Source organism: Bison bison, unplaced genomic scaffold (genome assembly GCF_000754665.1).
Source record: "Bison bison bison isolate TAMUID 2011002044 unplaced genomic scaffold, Bison_UMD1.0 scf7180017864290, whole genome shotgun sequence".
In the NCBI taxonomy this organism is placed as follows: domain Eukaryota; kingdom Metazoa; phylum Chordata; class Mammalia; order Artiodactyla; family Bovidae; genus Bison; species Bison bison.
The window spans coordinates 609,627-622,913 of record NW_011494862.1 but is presented as its reverse complement, the minus strand read 5'-3'; the positions used below and the strand labels follow the sequence as shown (position 1 = coordinate 622,913).

At 43.0% G+C, this 13,287-nt stretch overlaps 1 protein-coding gene across 1 annotated transcript; it reads right to left on the bottom strand.

The window, feature by feature from the left end:
* Positions 1–1,808: 1,808 nt before the first annotated feature.
* On the bottom strand, positions 1,809–12,591 carry LEPROT. The gene is made up of 4 exons (XM_010850264.1): positions 12,488–12,591; positions 7,277–7,352; positions 6,055–6,241; positions 1,809–3,528 (listed from the first exon to the last, which is right to left on the bottom strand). Exons 1-4 carry the CDS (start codon positions 12,501–12,503, stop codon positions 3,412–3,414), a joined length of 396 nt encoding a protein of 131 aa, XP_010848566.1. The 5' UTR covers positions 12,504–12,591; the 3' UTR covers positions 1,809–3,411.
* Between the last annotated feature and the right edge of the window lie 696 nt (positions 12,592–13,287).

Sequence of the window (13,287 nt, the reverse complement as noted above, 5' to 3'; positions counted from 1 at the left end):
CTCTAGGGAAGAGCATGAGCAGGCCACTTTCCCCTTACACATCCCAAGATGTCAGCACTAAGAAACCTGATCAGTAGGAGTAGTACGGTGGGTGACTTTGGAATAAGAAGAACCTCAGGATATGGGGCAGACTAGGAGGATGCCTCTGAGCCAGGAGAGGAGGCCAGCAAACATCACAGGTTTAATGGACCCCAAGGGCATTAGGGGATGCAGAAGGCTGCAAAAACCAAAGTGAGAAAGATCTTGTTCTTGGGAAAGGAGGTGGAAATTCACACTTCCTTTCCTTCAAACTGCTCACACTGAGGCAGGAGATAGATGGGCCCCCGATTGAACAATCTCTTCCCTGTGGACGAAACTCCGTAATAGCAGAAGCTCCATAAAAGCAGGATGATGAAAGAGGCTGAGCCCTGCCCAGACAAGAGATAAAAAGACCACACACTTCTCATTCTTGAAGTGAAGCACACCTCCCTGACTACGCAAGTCTCCTTGGAGGTCAAAAAGGGAGAGGGCATCACCTCATAGTAAGTGATGCTGACTACCCATAGGCCTCTTCACTAGAATCTATCTTGACTAAGAGATGAGCTCACACACGTGGGAGGACCTGAGACATATCAACATGGACTAAAGAACTGGGCAAGTCAAAATGATTGGCCACAGGAAAACCGGCAGAAATGCCCCATAAAAGTGATCCAAACCACCACGAGGGCATGACTCTCTGAGCCCACCTGTGTGTCTATCCACACTGCTGGACTCTTTTTCCTAATAGATACTTTGTTTCACTACTTTCTATCTTTCTGGGAATTGTTTTTCTAAAAGCCAAAGGGCCAAGGCCTTGTCACTGAGCACTAGTCTAGTGACTAGGATTCCGTGTTCTCAACCTCCACAACCTGACCTCAATCTCTGGCCAGGAACCAAAGCCCTGCTTCAGGCTGCTGCAGACCAAGGCCACTCGAGATCAGCACGACCCCAGTGCCAAGACCCAAATCTCAGGCAGGTACCTTGAGTATTCAAGGTCAGCTATGTTAGGGTTTGGCATTCCTAATATTGTTTCTGTGGGAAAAGCGTTTCAAGATGTAAGCCAGTTGTTTGGAACATGATAGAAAATTTCTTTTCTGGGCAATTCTTTATGTGCATTCTCAGTTTTAGAACATTATTAATGTGCTTTGAATTTCCAAAATATATTATAATATATAAAGGGAGAAAAAATGAACTTTTTATGAGGATGAAAAGTGCCGAAGATTTGGGTTACCAAGGTGAAACTTTTGTACCATACATGCATATCAAGCAATACTTCTTACCGACATTTATTTCTTAAATAATACTGAAGTTTATTACTTAAATGACACTTAGGTGCTGCAGAATAAATGCCCGTTTCAGACACTTAGCAAATCCAATAACCTATCATTTCGATAAACCATTCCATTAGTAGCCACATTAGTGTTTCCAACACATTAGTCTTTCCATTCCACAAATACTCTACATGAAGGACTTTATATCATCCTGGAAAAATAATCAAGAAGCAATGCTGGAAGACTACACATTAAAGCTACACTGGTTATTTAAAATGTGTACAAGCAACAAAGGAACTTTTGCAAAATGTAGTATTAACAGTATCTCCATCTTAGGAAAAGAAAAGCTATTACAAGCCAACTACACATCCAAAATGGTACCTTACAACTTATTGCTATTATTCTGATGCAGGACAGATTATTGCTTAAAACTGCACATTTCAGAACACCAAGAAATTTTCATTGTTTTGGTTACCATTTATGCAAATCAACATCAGAATAAAGACTTTCAGTTAAAACTTTTGTGTTAAAAGTGAAGTTTATTACAATACAGTAAGTGCAAATGTTATTAAAAATGCTGGTTAAAATCATAAAGTGTCTATACAATTTTTCTAGTATAAATATTGGAAATAACAACTTTAACAATTCTGTAAGTACACAGTACACTGAAAACATAAAATCACGCACAAAGCTAAGTATCACTGCACATTATCATTTTAGGTATCACTCTTCTGATCCCAACATCATTCCAGAATACGAAGGGGTTACAAACATCAAGGTTTCAGTGTTTTGAATGTATGTCAGTTATCACACATTAATAATGCTTTAAAATCATTGCTTATATTCTAATCAAGTGGTTCTAGTTCCAATAATCCCTTTTCTCAATAGGTCTTGGACAAAAAGTTGAGCTAGAAAAACTGAGATTACAGAACCTAGCATCACACTAATTCTCAATGATTCATTTAAAAGTAGCATAACGTGTTATTAAAAGTCCTATAGGACGTGGAAGACAGTAAGTACATCACATGGAAATACAATTAAGCAGCTCACCCTCTGCTTGCTTACTTGGCTCCATGTCTCTGTAGAAAGGAGAAGCGAGCCATAAAGAAGTGTGGGCCAATCAGAACCGCTGGGAGTGTGTTTAGGGGGTTTAGGGGGACTGGTGAAGGTGGGGGGAAACAGCACAGGGAAATAACTGGGGAGAAATGTCAGACTATAAAGGGAAATTAAACAGTATTACTAGTCCACTCCTCCCTATCCTGCTGAAGCAAGGGACAGCTCCAGTCCAGCCTCCATCCACTGTCTCCCAGCAGGGGCTCTGTTCCCCTCCACTGTGAAGACAGCATTTGCTTTTCAGACAATGTGAAGCCATGGCTGTTCGCTATTGAGAACACTTCACAAACCTGAGGAACAGCCTATAAATTATAGGTTTGGACACTGCACAAACATCAAGGAGAATCTGAACTAGGCCTCAACATGAGGGGAAGGGGAAACAGCTTTTACAAGCCGCTAATGCCCACACAGGCTAAGTGGTTCCGCCAAGGGGACGGCAATGCTTATTTCTTCATGAACATGCTTCTCAAACTTTCATGTGCATTGGATTCACATGGGATCTCACCAAAGCGAGCTGGGTTGGGGCTGGGGCCACAGGTTCTGCATTTGTAGTTAAGCTCCTATGGACCACACTTTGAGAAGCAAGAGTCTGCAACACAAAGAGGGGGCCACCTCCTTCTCTCTGGGCCACGAGTATATGTTGGAAGTCCTGAGGAGAGTTGAGATAACCCCAGTGTTATGGACCCACCCAAGCACATCCCTGGGCTGCAGCTGGAGATGTGGCACACTGAGTGGGCAATGTATGTTAACATATTTTCTGACAGCACCATACTATGACTATATGAACAGCTGAACAACATAACTCAACTTGAGTGAATGGAGAAGTCTACTCGTTGGGAATAAAACTAACCTTTTCCCCCATGTAGTCCTCCTTAAAGTGATTACATGATTACAAAGGTATAAAAAACCAGAGTATTAAATTTCATAGTAAAAGGCCACATGTGCGCACATATACATACAACATGGATTCTAAGAAATTAAATGCATTTTTGTCAGGATAAAACACGGGCTACCACTGCTCCCAGCTAAAATCATCTCCTCTTCCAAATACAAGGAAGAAACCTTGAATTGTAAGGAAAATCACTGCATTGCCTGCCAGCACCAGGCCACAGGCTCCCCATTTGATCTGAAACACAAGAGGATTAAAAAGAGGATTAAATCTTTACTTTATACTGTACTCTTTGCAAACATTATTTTTTGCATCAGAAACAGCCAATGAAATACTAAATAAAACTGCTAAAAGGCTTAACAATGTAATAGGCAGGAGACAGTTCAGTAATTAGTCCAATCACTTTGTGACGCTTGTTAATTAAGTCTGGTATCATCCTTAACATTTTCCCCATTAGACATACTTCTCTACGTGTTTTCATGAGACAATGACTGCCTTCAGTAAAATACACAAAGCAAGATTAGAAAGGGTCCAATTACAATATTGGTTACCGGAAGTCCTGGATAGATTGCCTTTTTTCATGAAAATAGGAATTGGAGAGTTACAGACTGATTTGTTTCTTTTCCAGGCAAAAGATTTTAAATAATACTCGGGATACAACTAAAAAGAGCTTTCCAGCGTGGCAGATGGTTTTCCAGAGGCACAGTTGGGGATGAGAGTACCCTCTAGTGGGCATATTTTGTTTTAACAAGCAGAGAACATCAGTGAAAATTTTTTCATAAAACATGATGCAGCATTTGAAAGGTAAAAATAGAAATCCTTAAAGAAAAATTTAAGAAGTACTAGTCTAAGGCACAAGAGGGATAAGATCATGACAATCTTACACTGAAAAACCTTCCATGCTTCTGTTATCTAAAAAGAGTTCACACTGGCCTGGCATTCCAGACCTTCCCCAGTCAGGCTTCCCCAGCCTTTCTAGCCTCAATCTCAACCTCTCCCTTTTTGCTCCATCATATTGGACTACTCTTTAGTCCATACATTTCATTTTTGCATTTGAGAACCATTCCATATGATTGTCTTTTCTACTTTAATCAAAATAGTATTTATCCATAGAAGCCACACCAAATACCAGAGGTAATTTCTCTCCTTGGTGCACCTATGGCATTCTGATCATGTTTTAATGACCACATATAGTACACTTATACTATACTTACCCATCAGGCTAATTTCTGTTCTTTTGAGAACAGAGACAGTATCTAGTTCTTATTCCGAGTGCCCTACAAATAGCATATGCTGTTTACTGTACGAATAAATAGCACTTGTGTAGGTCTGATATTCAATGTCCCAAATAAGAGTCTCATGAAATTGAAACAGTATGTAATTAGGGGAAATAAAAGCAAACAGTATGGAAGACAGTGAATATCAAAGAACTGAATAAATTATACCCATAATGTGTATTTTGGAGATAAAAACTTTATATTGGATACGGATTAAATAAAGTGCATATTTATGGCAAGACAAGAAAAACTTAAACATAAAATTTTCTCTTCTTGTTCAGGCCTCCTCCCTCCCCTTTGTGTACTTTGCATCTGTATTAACCAGACCTCCTTAGGAGATAACATTGCTTCCTAACACGCCTTCCTAATCTCATGAACGTCATAACTGCTTAGGAGATAATCTTTCTTCTTAATGATGTAGTGGGCCATGACGACCCACTGCTCACTTCATACATGTCAATCTGGATTGCGTAAATGGCCAATAGTATGCCATCTGACATATAACCATTTGTCTCTAAAACTTATGCAGCTGTGGTTTGATCTCTTACAGAAGGAACAGTCATCTCCCAGGGTATGATCCTCAGGTTAGGGGAAATAACATTTTCTATTTCTTTGATTGAGTGAGTGAGTCATTAATTTCCTCATTGACAATATGAAGATGTCATATTACTCACTGTATCTTCCAGTAGCTATATAGCTTTCCCTCAATATGTAACTATTGTGTTGAGAATTATGTCCATGATCCTATTTGCAGAAGAATTGGGTATGATGTTGTGATTTATATTAAAAAATATATATTTGATCAGTCCCCATATTCTGCAAAGAGCTTCTAAAATCCTTGCAACTTCATAAGTGATGAGAGTGACTATTTTTATGGTGGAAACCTCTGATTTATAGCCAGTCAGTCAGAAGCATGAGACTTGTGATTGGCATCTGAAGAGGGAGGTAGTCTTGTGGGACTGAGCCCTGAACCAGTAGAATCTGTTGCTGTCTCCAGGTAGATGGAATCAGACTTGAGTTGAATTGTAGGATACTCACCTGGTGTGGAAGAATTGCTCCTTAATGGTGTAGGGAACAACCCGACCCCCACCCCCCGCCACCACACACACACATACACACACTGGAATTAGGTGACCAGGACCCCTTTTGATATTTATTTTGGAACTAGAAAAGTATTGCTACATGAGACTCTAGATTGCCCTACAAGAAGAGGCAAGGATTTCAGAATACTTCCAGAAAATAGCTTACAACAGAAAAAGCAAGAAATCACTTGGTCTGGCTAAAAATCGCAAGAGGAACAAAGAAAGCATTCTGAAAGCATGTGCAAGATACTGATAGGTAGATCTAAATCAGGGGAATACAGAAACTAAAAATATGTCTGGCTTTGAGTATGACGTCTAAGCAGTGGAAATGAAACTGTGGTTCCAGACACAGGCCTGTGAAGTAACCTCAGAGATAGCTGGGCAGAACAATAGACAAGACTTACCACAGACACACGAGCAAGAATAACAGGAAATCCAAAGGCAGAAACAACAATTCCTGTAGTGAAAAAATAAGCCAGTTCCCGACAGGCGCTACTTGTTGCATCGGAGTCGTATGTTGCTCGTTTGGCAATGAAATGGGGGATGGGAGAGATGGCGTGGAAAATCAGGACAAACAAGGGCCAGTAAACGCTGTTGGTCGGACCCAGGAGAAACCCAAAAGGGAAAGTTAGTTACATCGTAATTAAAGATACACTCCTGTTTCAAAGTTTATATTATTCTAAATGTCTAGGTCAACAATTATTTATTCAGTTGTCAACATTAGTGCATGAGATGATTATTTTCCAGGAACAGCTGATGATTAAGTAGTGATGATTAAAAATTACCAGTACATTAATACGCAGACAGCTTATACTGTGTTAAGAAACAATGACACAATATAAAGTCTAGAATCTTCATGGTTTTCTGTGTTACTGAGCTGTAGTTTCTTTAGGGACAGAATCCTAACTTAGTCATCTTTGCTTTCCATATAGAACACAGCACAGTGCCTTGTACATGTTCATTCAGGAGAAATTATCTGAGTGTGTGCAGGTTGGAAACCTTTCAATTTCTTGGAGTAAAACTCAAGATTCCTTGCCCTGGACTACAAAGCCTCACATGATCTGGCCAACTTCTTCCATTCATTCCGTGCCATCTTCCCTCATTTGCTTCATCTGTAGCCACATTAGTTTTTCTATTTCTTAAAGACTCCCTCTACCTGGAATGCCCGCTCCTGACTCATTGACCTGATAAACTTATTTATCCACAAAGTCTCAGGTTAAGGACAACCTCTTCTATGCAGTTCTCCCTGACTTTACCAGGGAAATTCGGGTTCCCTTTCTGGACGCTCTCACTGTACTTTGTACACATCTCTCCTGACTGGACTGTCTGCCTGTCTCTTACTCATAACTAGAACTGCAAGCTCCCTGAGGACAGGATTGTGTCTCATCATTCTTGTATCCTCAGCTGGTCTGGAGGAAGTCTTCAATAAATTCTCATTAAATGAACACATCAATTTTGAAAAGAGCTTTTCTCTGTACAAATACAACTAACTAAGGGACTGGCTTTGTAATTTGGGCTTCATTAATTCATTCATTAGAGCTTGGTGCTAAATTGACCAAATTCTCTAACACCCATACTAATAGTGACAAAGACATAAAAAGAATAGTTCTTTCTGAAATAACTTACCCATAATCCTCTAAGGCACATCCCAGCATCAGAAAAGTCAGCCCAATAGCCCCACTGAAAGATAAGGCCACAAGAGCTGGGAAAAATAAAATCAAGAGTTATAGGTTCCAATGGTTATCAGGGACTGGGGGAGGGGGAGAGGAATGGAGAAGGATTCTTCTGGGATGGATGAAATGTCCTGGAATTAGAAAGTAGTAATGGTTGTACAACCTTGTGTATATATTAAAAACCACTGAAAGAATTTTTAGAGTGTAAAGAATTTTACACTTGAAAAAGGCTAATTTTTGATATGTGAATGATAGCTCAATTTTAAATTTTTTAACAAAAAAAATTGCTTATTTCATTGAAAGAGATTTCCTTATTTCATTGGTTGATGTTACATTTGACTAGCAAATGACAGCCTATGTCTGTTACTCTTAAATCTTCAGGTGGAGAAAGAGCTCAAGCCTTTCCAGGACTCAGCCCCTGTCTAATGTATGAATTCCCTAACACCCATACTAAGAGGCCAGACAGCCAGTTGATACAATACCAGTGAAGGGAAACTCACTATCTCCTGAGGCAGATTATTTCATTCTGACAGTTTTCAAATGCTGAAAACCCTCTTTCCTTAAACTGTACCCCAAACTGTCTCCCTGTAATATAAACCCTTTGATCACTGTGCCTCCCCATACCACAGGGCTTCAAGTATTTGAAGATTACTTTCATGTCTTCCTAGAAAATTCTTCCCAACTAGTATCCCCTGAATATCGATTCCCTGCATCTGTTGGACACTAATCTTTGAGGAGGTAGAAATGTGTTTGCTTTGTCCACTGCTGAGTGAGAGAATAACAGAGTTGTTTAAAAAATCTTGCGCTGCTCTGGGTCGCCAACATGGGTTCATGTTGGTAACTCTGTCCCTGACTGGTTGTGTGACTGTGGTAGAAGCTGAACCTCCTTAAACCGGATTATGCAGCTGTAAAATGGGAATAACGATGCCAACTTATTAGGGAATTTATGGGACTCAAATGAGATAACCTATATAAAGTGACTGGCAAAGGCAGGAGCTCAGTAAGCAAATGCTGATATAAGTATATGCTCATTTTAGCAATGGTCTTCGGTAAAGGTAGCAATCACAAGCACCGGATACTGAATTATCCGAGTACTCCTCTGAAAAAAAATCCATAATACTCAAAATTAGTCATTAGGTAAACCAATTAACATTTTGATTGCTTCCTTTTACTTTAAGAGGCAATCTGGGGAGACTTTTATGGGAAGATACCTAGGTGATTTTTAAAAACATCTGGGAGCATACAGATGTTAGAGGACAAGGAAGGACTGTCAGTTTTATATATTTTTCCATTTAGTACATGTCACTTTTGGGGGGAAAAAATGGACAAAAGTAACTTTTCCCATATTGTTTCACTACAGATGATCTTTTCCTCATCGGTTCTGTCCCCTGCCTGTGCCTAACCACCTGCACCACTCTGTCCTACAGGAGACCATTCAGAGCTATGAACCATAGACCTCTTCCTTCTGTTCTGGGACACCAATCACTCAAAGTTCACAACTGTATCTCCAACTGATGCTCTTTACCTCCTTTTTCTTTTTCAGGAATTGCATCCTCGGCCATCTGTTAAACTCGGAGCTAACCAGAAATCCAAATTCACCTATCACTCCACACTCTTGCTGGGATACTGCATTCAACACAAAGCTCTCTGGTACCACAAGGACCCAGCTGCGTCTAACGCTGCAGTTTGAAGTAACTCCTAAGAACTCAGCCTGCACCTCCAACTCCAGTCTGGATTTCTCTGGGTGGTCAACACAGAACTCAACTTCAACATGTGTAAAACTGAAACATCTCCCCTCTCCTCCCAAACACACACTTCTTCCTTTCCAAGGTTCTATCTTGAAAGACTAACACCAGCCCTACACTCCACTTTCTAGAAAATCAGTAAGTCAGGGTGACTCAATCTCCCAGACCTCACTCAAACCCACTGCAAAAGACTAAGTGATTATGTCCCCACTCCCCAAATTCATCTATTAAATTTTCACATCCAGTGAGATGGTGGTAGGAGGTGATTCGATCACGACAGGATTAGGACCCTTATAAAGGGACTCCACAGAGCTTCCTAATCCCTTCTGTTGTGTGGGGACACAGCAAAAAGATACCTGTCCAGGAACCAGGAAGCAAGCCTTCACCAGACAACAGATCTGCTGGCACCTTGATTGTGGAGATCCCAGCCTCTCAAACTAAGAAATAAATGTATTTAAGCCACCCAGCTTATGGTATTTTTGTCCTGCAGCCTTAAAGGATTAAGACAACCACCTCTTCTCTCGTGCCCTCAGCTACTTATCATCTGTGTGCAGACCCTTATCATCTCAGGCCCGCCTTCACCTCATGACTCTTCCAATCTATCCTCCGCACAGCAGATGGTGACCTCTCGAATATACAAAGCTGGTGTCACCTGCACAGTTGCTTTCACAGCCTATGAGCTGTTCTAGCACTGGAGGCGCACCTCTGCCCCGTCTCACATGTTCTCTCCATTAGAATAAACTCTGCCCTCACCCCAATCCTTTGCCAGGTGAAGTCTTATTGATCCTTTTAGATTCAGAGCAAGGAATGCCTCTTTTGGGAGACTGGTCCTCTTCCTCCCTGGAGCAGGGTTTGGTAATGCCATCTGTATTAGTTTCCTAGACCTGCTATTAAAAATGTATCACAAACTGGGTGGCTTAGAAGAACAGAAATTTACTCTCTCATATCTAGAAAGGACATCTGCTCCCTCTGAAGACTCTAAGGGAAGAATCCTTCCTTGCCTCTTTTTAACTAGTGGCAGTTGCCTGCCATCTCTGGTCCTCTCTAGCTCACAGTTGCATCATTCCAAGTTCTGCCTCTGTCCTCCTATGCTGTTCTCCCTATATTTATCCATGTCTAAATTTCCCTTTTCTTACAAGGACACTAGTCATTGGGTTGCTGCGGCTGCTGCTGCTAAGTCGCTTCAGTCATGTCTGACTCTGTGCGATCCCATAGACGGCAGCCCACCAGGCTCCCCTGTCCCTGGGATTCTCCAGGCAAGAACACTGGAGTGGGTTGCCATTTCCTTCTCCAGTGCATGAAAGTGAAAGTGAAGTCACTCAGTCGTGTCCGACTCCTCGAGACCCCATGGACTGCAGCCTACCAGGCTCTTCCATCCATGGATTTTCCAGGCAAGAGTACTGGAGTGGGGTGCCATTGCCTTCTCCAAGTCATTGGGTTAGAGTCCAACTAATCCGATATCATCCTAACTTGATTATATCTGCAAAGACCCTATTTCCAAATAAGGTCAAATTCACAGACACTGGGGAGTTGGAACTTGAATGTATTTATTTGGGGGATACAGTCAGCCTGCAATACCATCTTGGTCCTCACACTGTATCTGAGCACACCTTAGACATTTAAACAGTAACACAATTATTTCCAGCCCTGTCACACAATAACTGATCATTTAACCTTTTATCCCAAGCCTCAGGCACACAGCAGTTCTTCTTTAAAAGTTATCTGCAAAACACTTCCTTAGTCCTTTTCCATTTCATAACCTATCTTCTTTTTTTTACTACAATGCAATTTCTAACACATTCACACATAAACATTATTATTTGATAGTTTCCGGACACGACTAAACAAAGCGTAGTGGTGCTACTTCTTATCGGTTTTCTGCACTGGCTTCAGGTGGAATATTACAAAATGAACACTGTCCAAGTAAATCATGTTTACTATATTAATGCCAATTATAAAAGTCCGCCAGAAATAATTTTAAAATATGTCTGCTAACAGTTTACACACTCAGATAAATTTCATAGCAAACACATGCATGTGTACAAATATACCCGTATGCATGTTTACAGCATATGTTGATTAACTAGAGAAGGAAGATCTTTGTGTACAAATTTCAAGGACAGGGGCTCCAACATGGAAACAAGTTATCCTACTCTATTCAAAAGATTAGACATCTAATGGGGTGGGTCCTACCACCTAAGGAAGCCTTCCAATAACCTCTCCCGCTGCTGGCATTCCCCTTCACTCTGAAGGTGCACAGATGAGGGAACTGGTGTTCTTGGTACCCCCTTTTTAAAAATCAACTGTCCCATGCAAAAACACTCACTGCACAAAGTGAAGTTGCTCAGTCGTGTCCGACTCTTTGTGATCCCATGGACTGTACCCTACTAGCCTTCTCAGTCCATGGAATTTTTCAGACAAGAGTACTGGAGTGCCTTGCCATTTCCTGCTCCAGAGGATCTTCCCGACCCAAGGATCGAACCCAGGTCTCACACATTGCAAGCAGACAGTTTACTGTCTGAGCCACCAGGAAAGCCCCACTGCACAAAGACCTACTGTATAGCATAGGGAACTATATTCAATATTTTGTAATAACCTATAAGGGAAGAGAATCTGAAGTATATATGTGTGTGTGTGTCTGAAATGTTGTGCTGTACACCTGAAATTAACACGATATTGTAAATAAACTACATTTGTTTTTTTTTTTTAAGTACTATACAAACACCACCCTCCTGTCTGTCCATAAAGGAATAAACACTGATGAAAGTAACGATAAAATCCCACCTAATCTACTCTGTACAATTAAGACAAATACAGCATTTCAGGGTGCTTTTCGCTGACACCCGCCTGCAGCCAACTCTGCCCAATTGTAAAAATCAATTTACACGACACGACAGATGTAAGGGTTCTAATGCCGAGAACACTGGAGACAATGGCTCGTCTGGAAAAAGTGGGAAACTCGGCAAAGTGGCAGGAAAAGCAGGGAGAGGCATTAGGGTGAACATGACGGGAAGTGAAAGCCCAGTTTAAAACTAGGCAGAGGAGGGGGTGGGAACTGCTTCCCGAGGAACTGGGAAGCAATCCGGGAGGTGATGCCCCACCCGGGCTAGCCGGTGATTCCCAGGCAAGGAATGCTCCCGGCGAGGGCTTCGCCTGCAGCGACCCGGACACGCCGGGTGAAAGAGTGAAGACTAGTAGCCTTGCAGAAAAAGGTTGAGGTTCCCCAAAACACGCCTCCACCCGTAACCCAAGGAGCGAAGAGAGCAGGGGAACTCCTTCCCACCGGGAAAGGAGAAAACGATGGCACATCTGGGGAGGCCGTTTCCAGCCCACGCGCTAAAGGCGCAGCTCCAGGATTAGCCCAGAGCCAAGGCGGCGACCCCACCGCAGGACTAGCGAACTAGGAACCTAGGATGTACCTTTAACGCCAGCCATGTCTCCCGAGCTGGGGCCGCGGCTGCTTCCGGCTTCCTGCCACGGCCCCAGCCCCGCCCGAGGCCGGGTCCAGGGCCGTACCTAGGCTCGCGACCCCGCCCCGCCTGGCAGAGCCCCGCCCCTGACGGCTCCGATCTCCCCAGGCCTAGCCACTCAGGGCCCCGCCCCTGCCAGTCCCGCCCCCGCTACGCATAGCCACGCCCCTGCTCGTCTCTGCCCCCACACTCAGAGCCCCGCCCCTGTCCCCGCCACTCAGAACCCTCCCAGACCAGACCGCATCTCCTCCCGCCCACCCAAGGAGATCCCCGCTCCTACCCACCCGTCACGCTGATGGGAGTGTACCGCAAACCCGCTTTCTCAGGATAGCGGCGACGATGCTCCCTTAGGTCCTGAGCTTCTGCATAATCCTCCAAATTGCCCCACGCTCCTCCTTTCCGTCGGTTGGCCGGAATCCCGGCTCTGCCGAATCGCTGCGTCCGCAGGCCCAGAGCTCCCCAACACAGCCCACTAGGGACGCGTCCACCATAGCACGGAAGAGCGGGAACCGCGATTCCTGGCTGCAAGGAATTTCTGCGTGAGGATAGCGAAAATAGAGAGGGGAGGGGGAAAATTATAGTCGGTAGAGCAGGGATACCTGCTTTCTCTGGCATTACTTTCTCTAAGGCCTAGACTGCGTTTGTGTGCCTGTCTGCGTTTACATAGCTGTGGCGGAGGAAGGGATGGGGACACCAGAGAAGAGGCCCCAAGGAGCCTGGCCTGGCCTTGCTTAATAATACCAACTTGA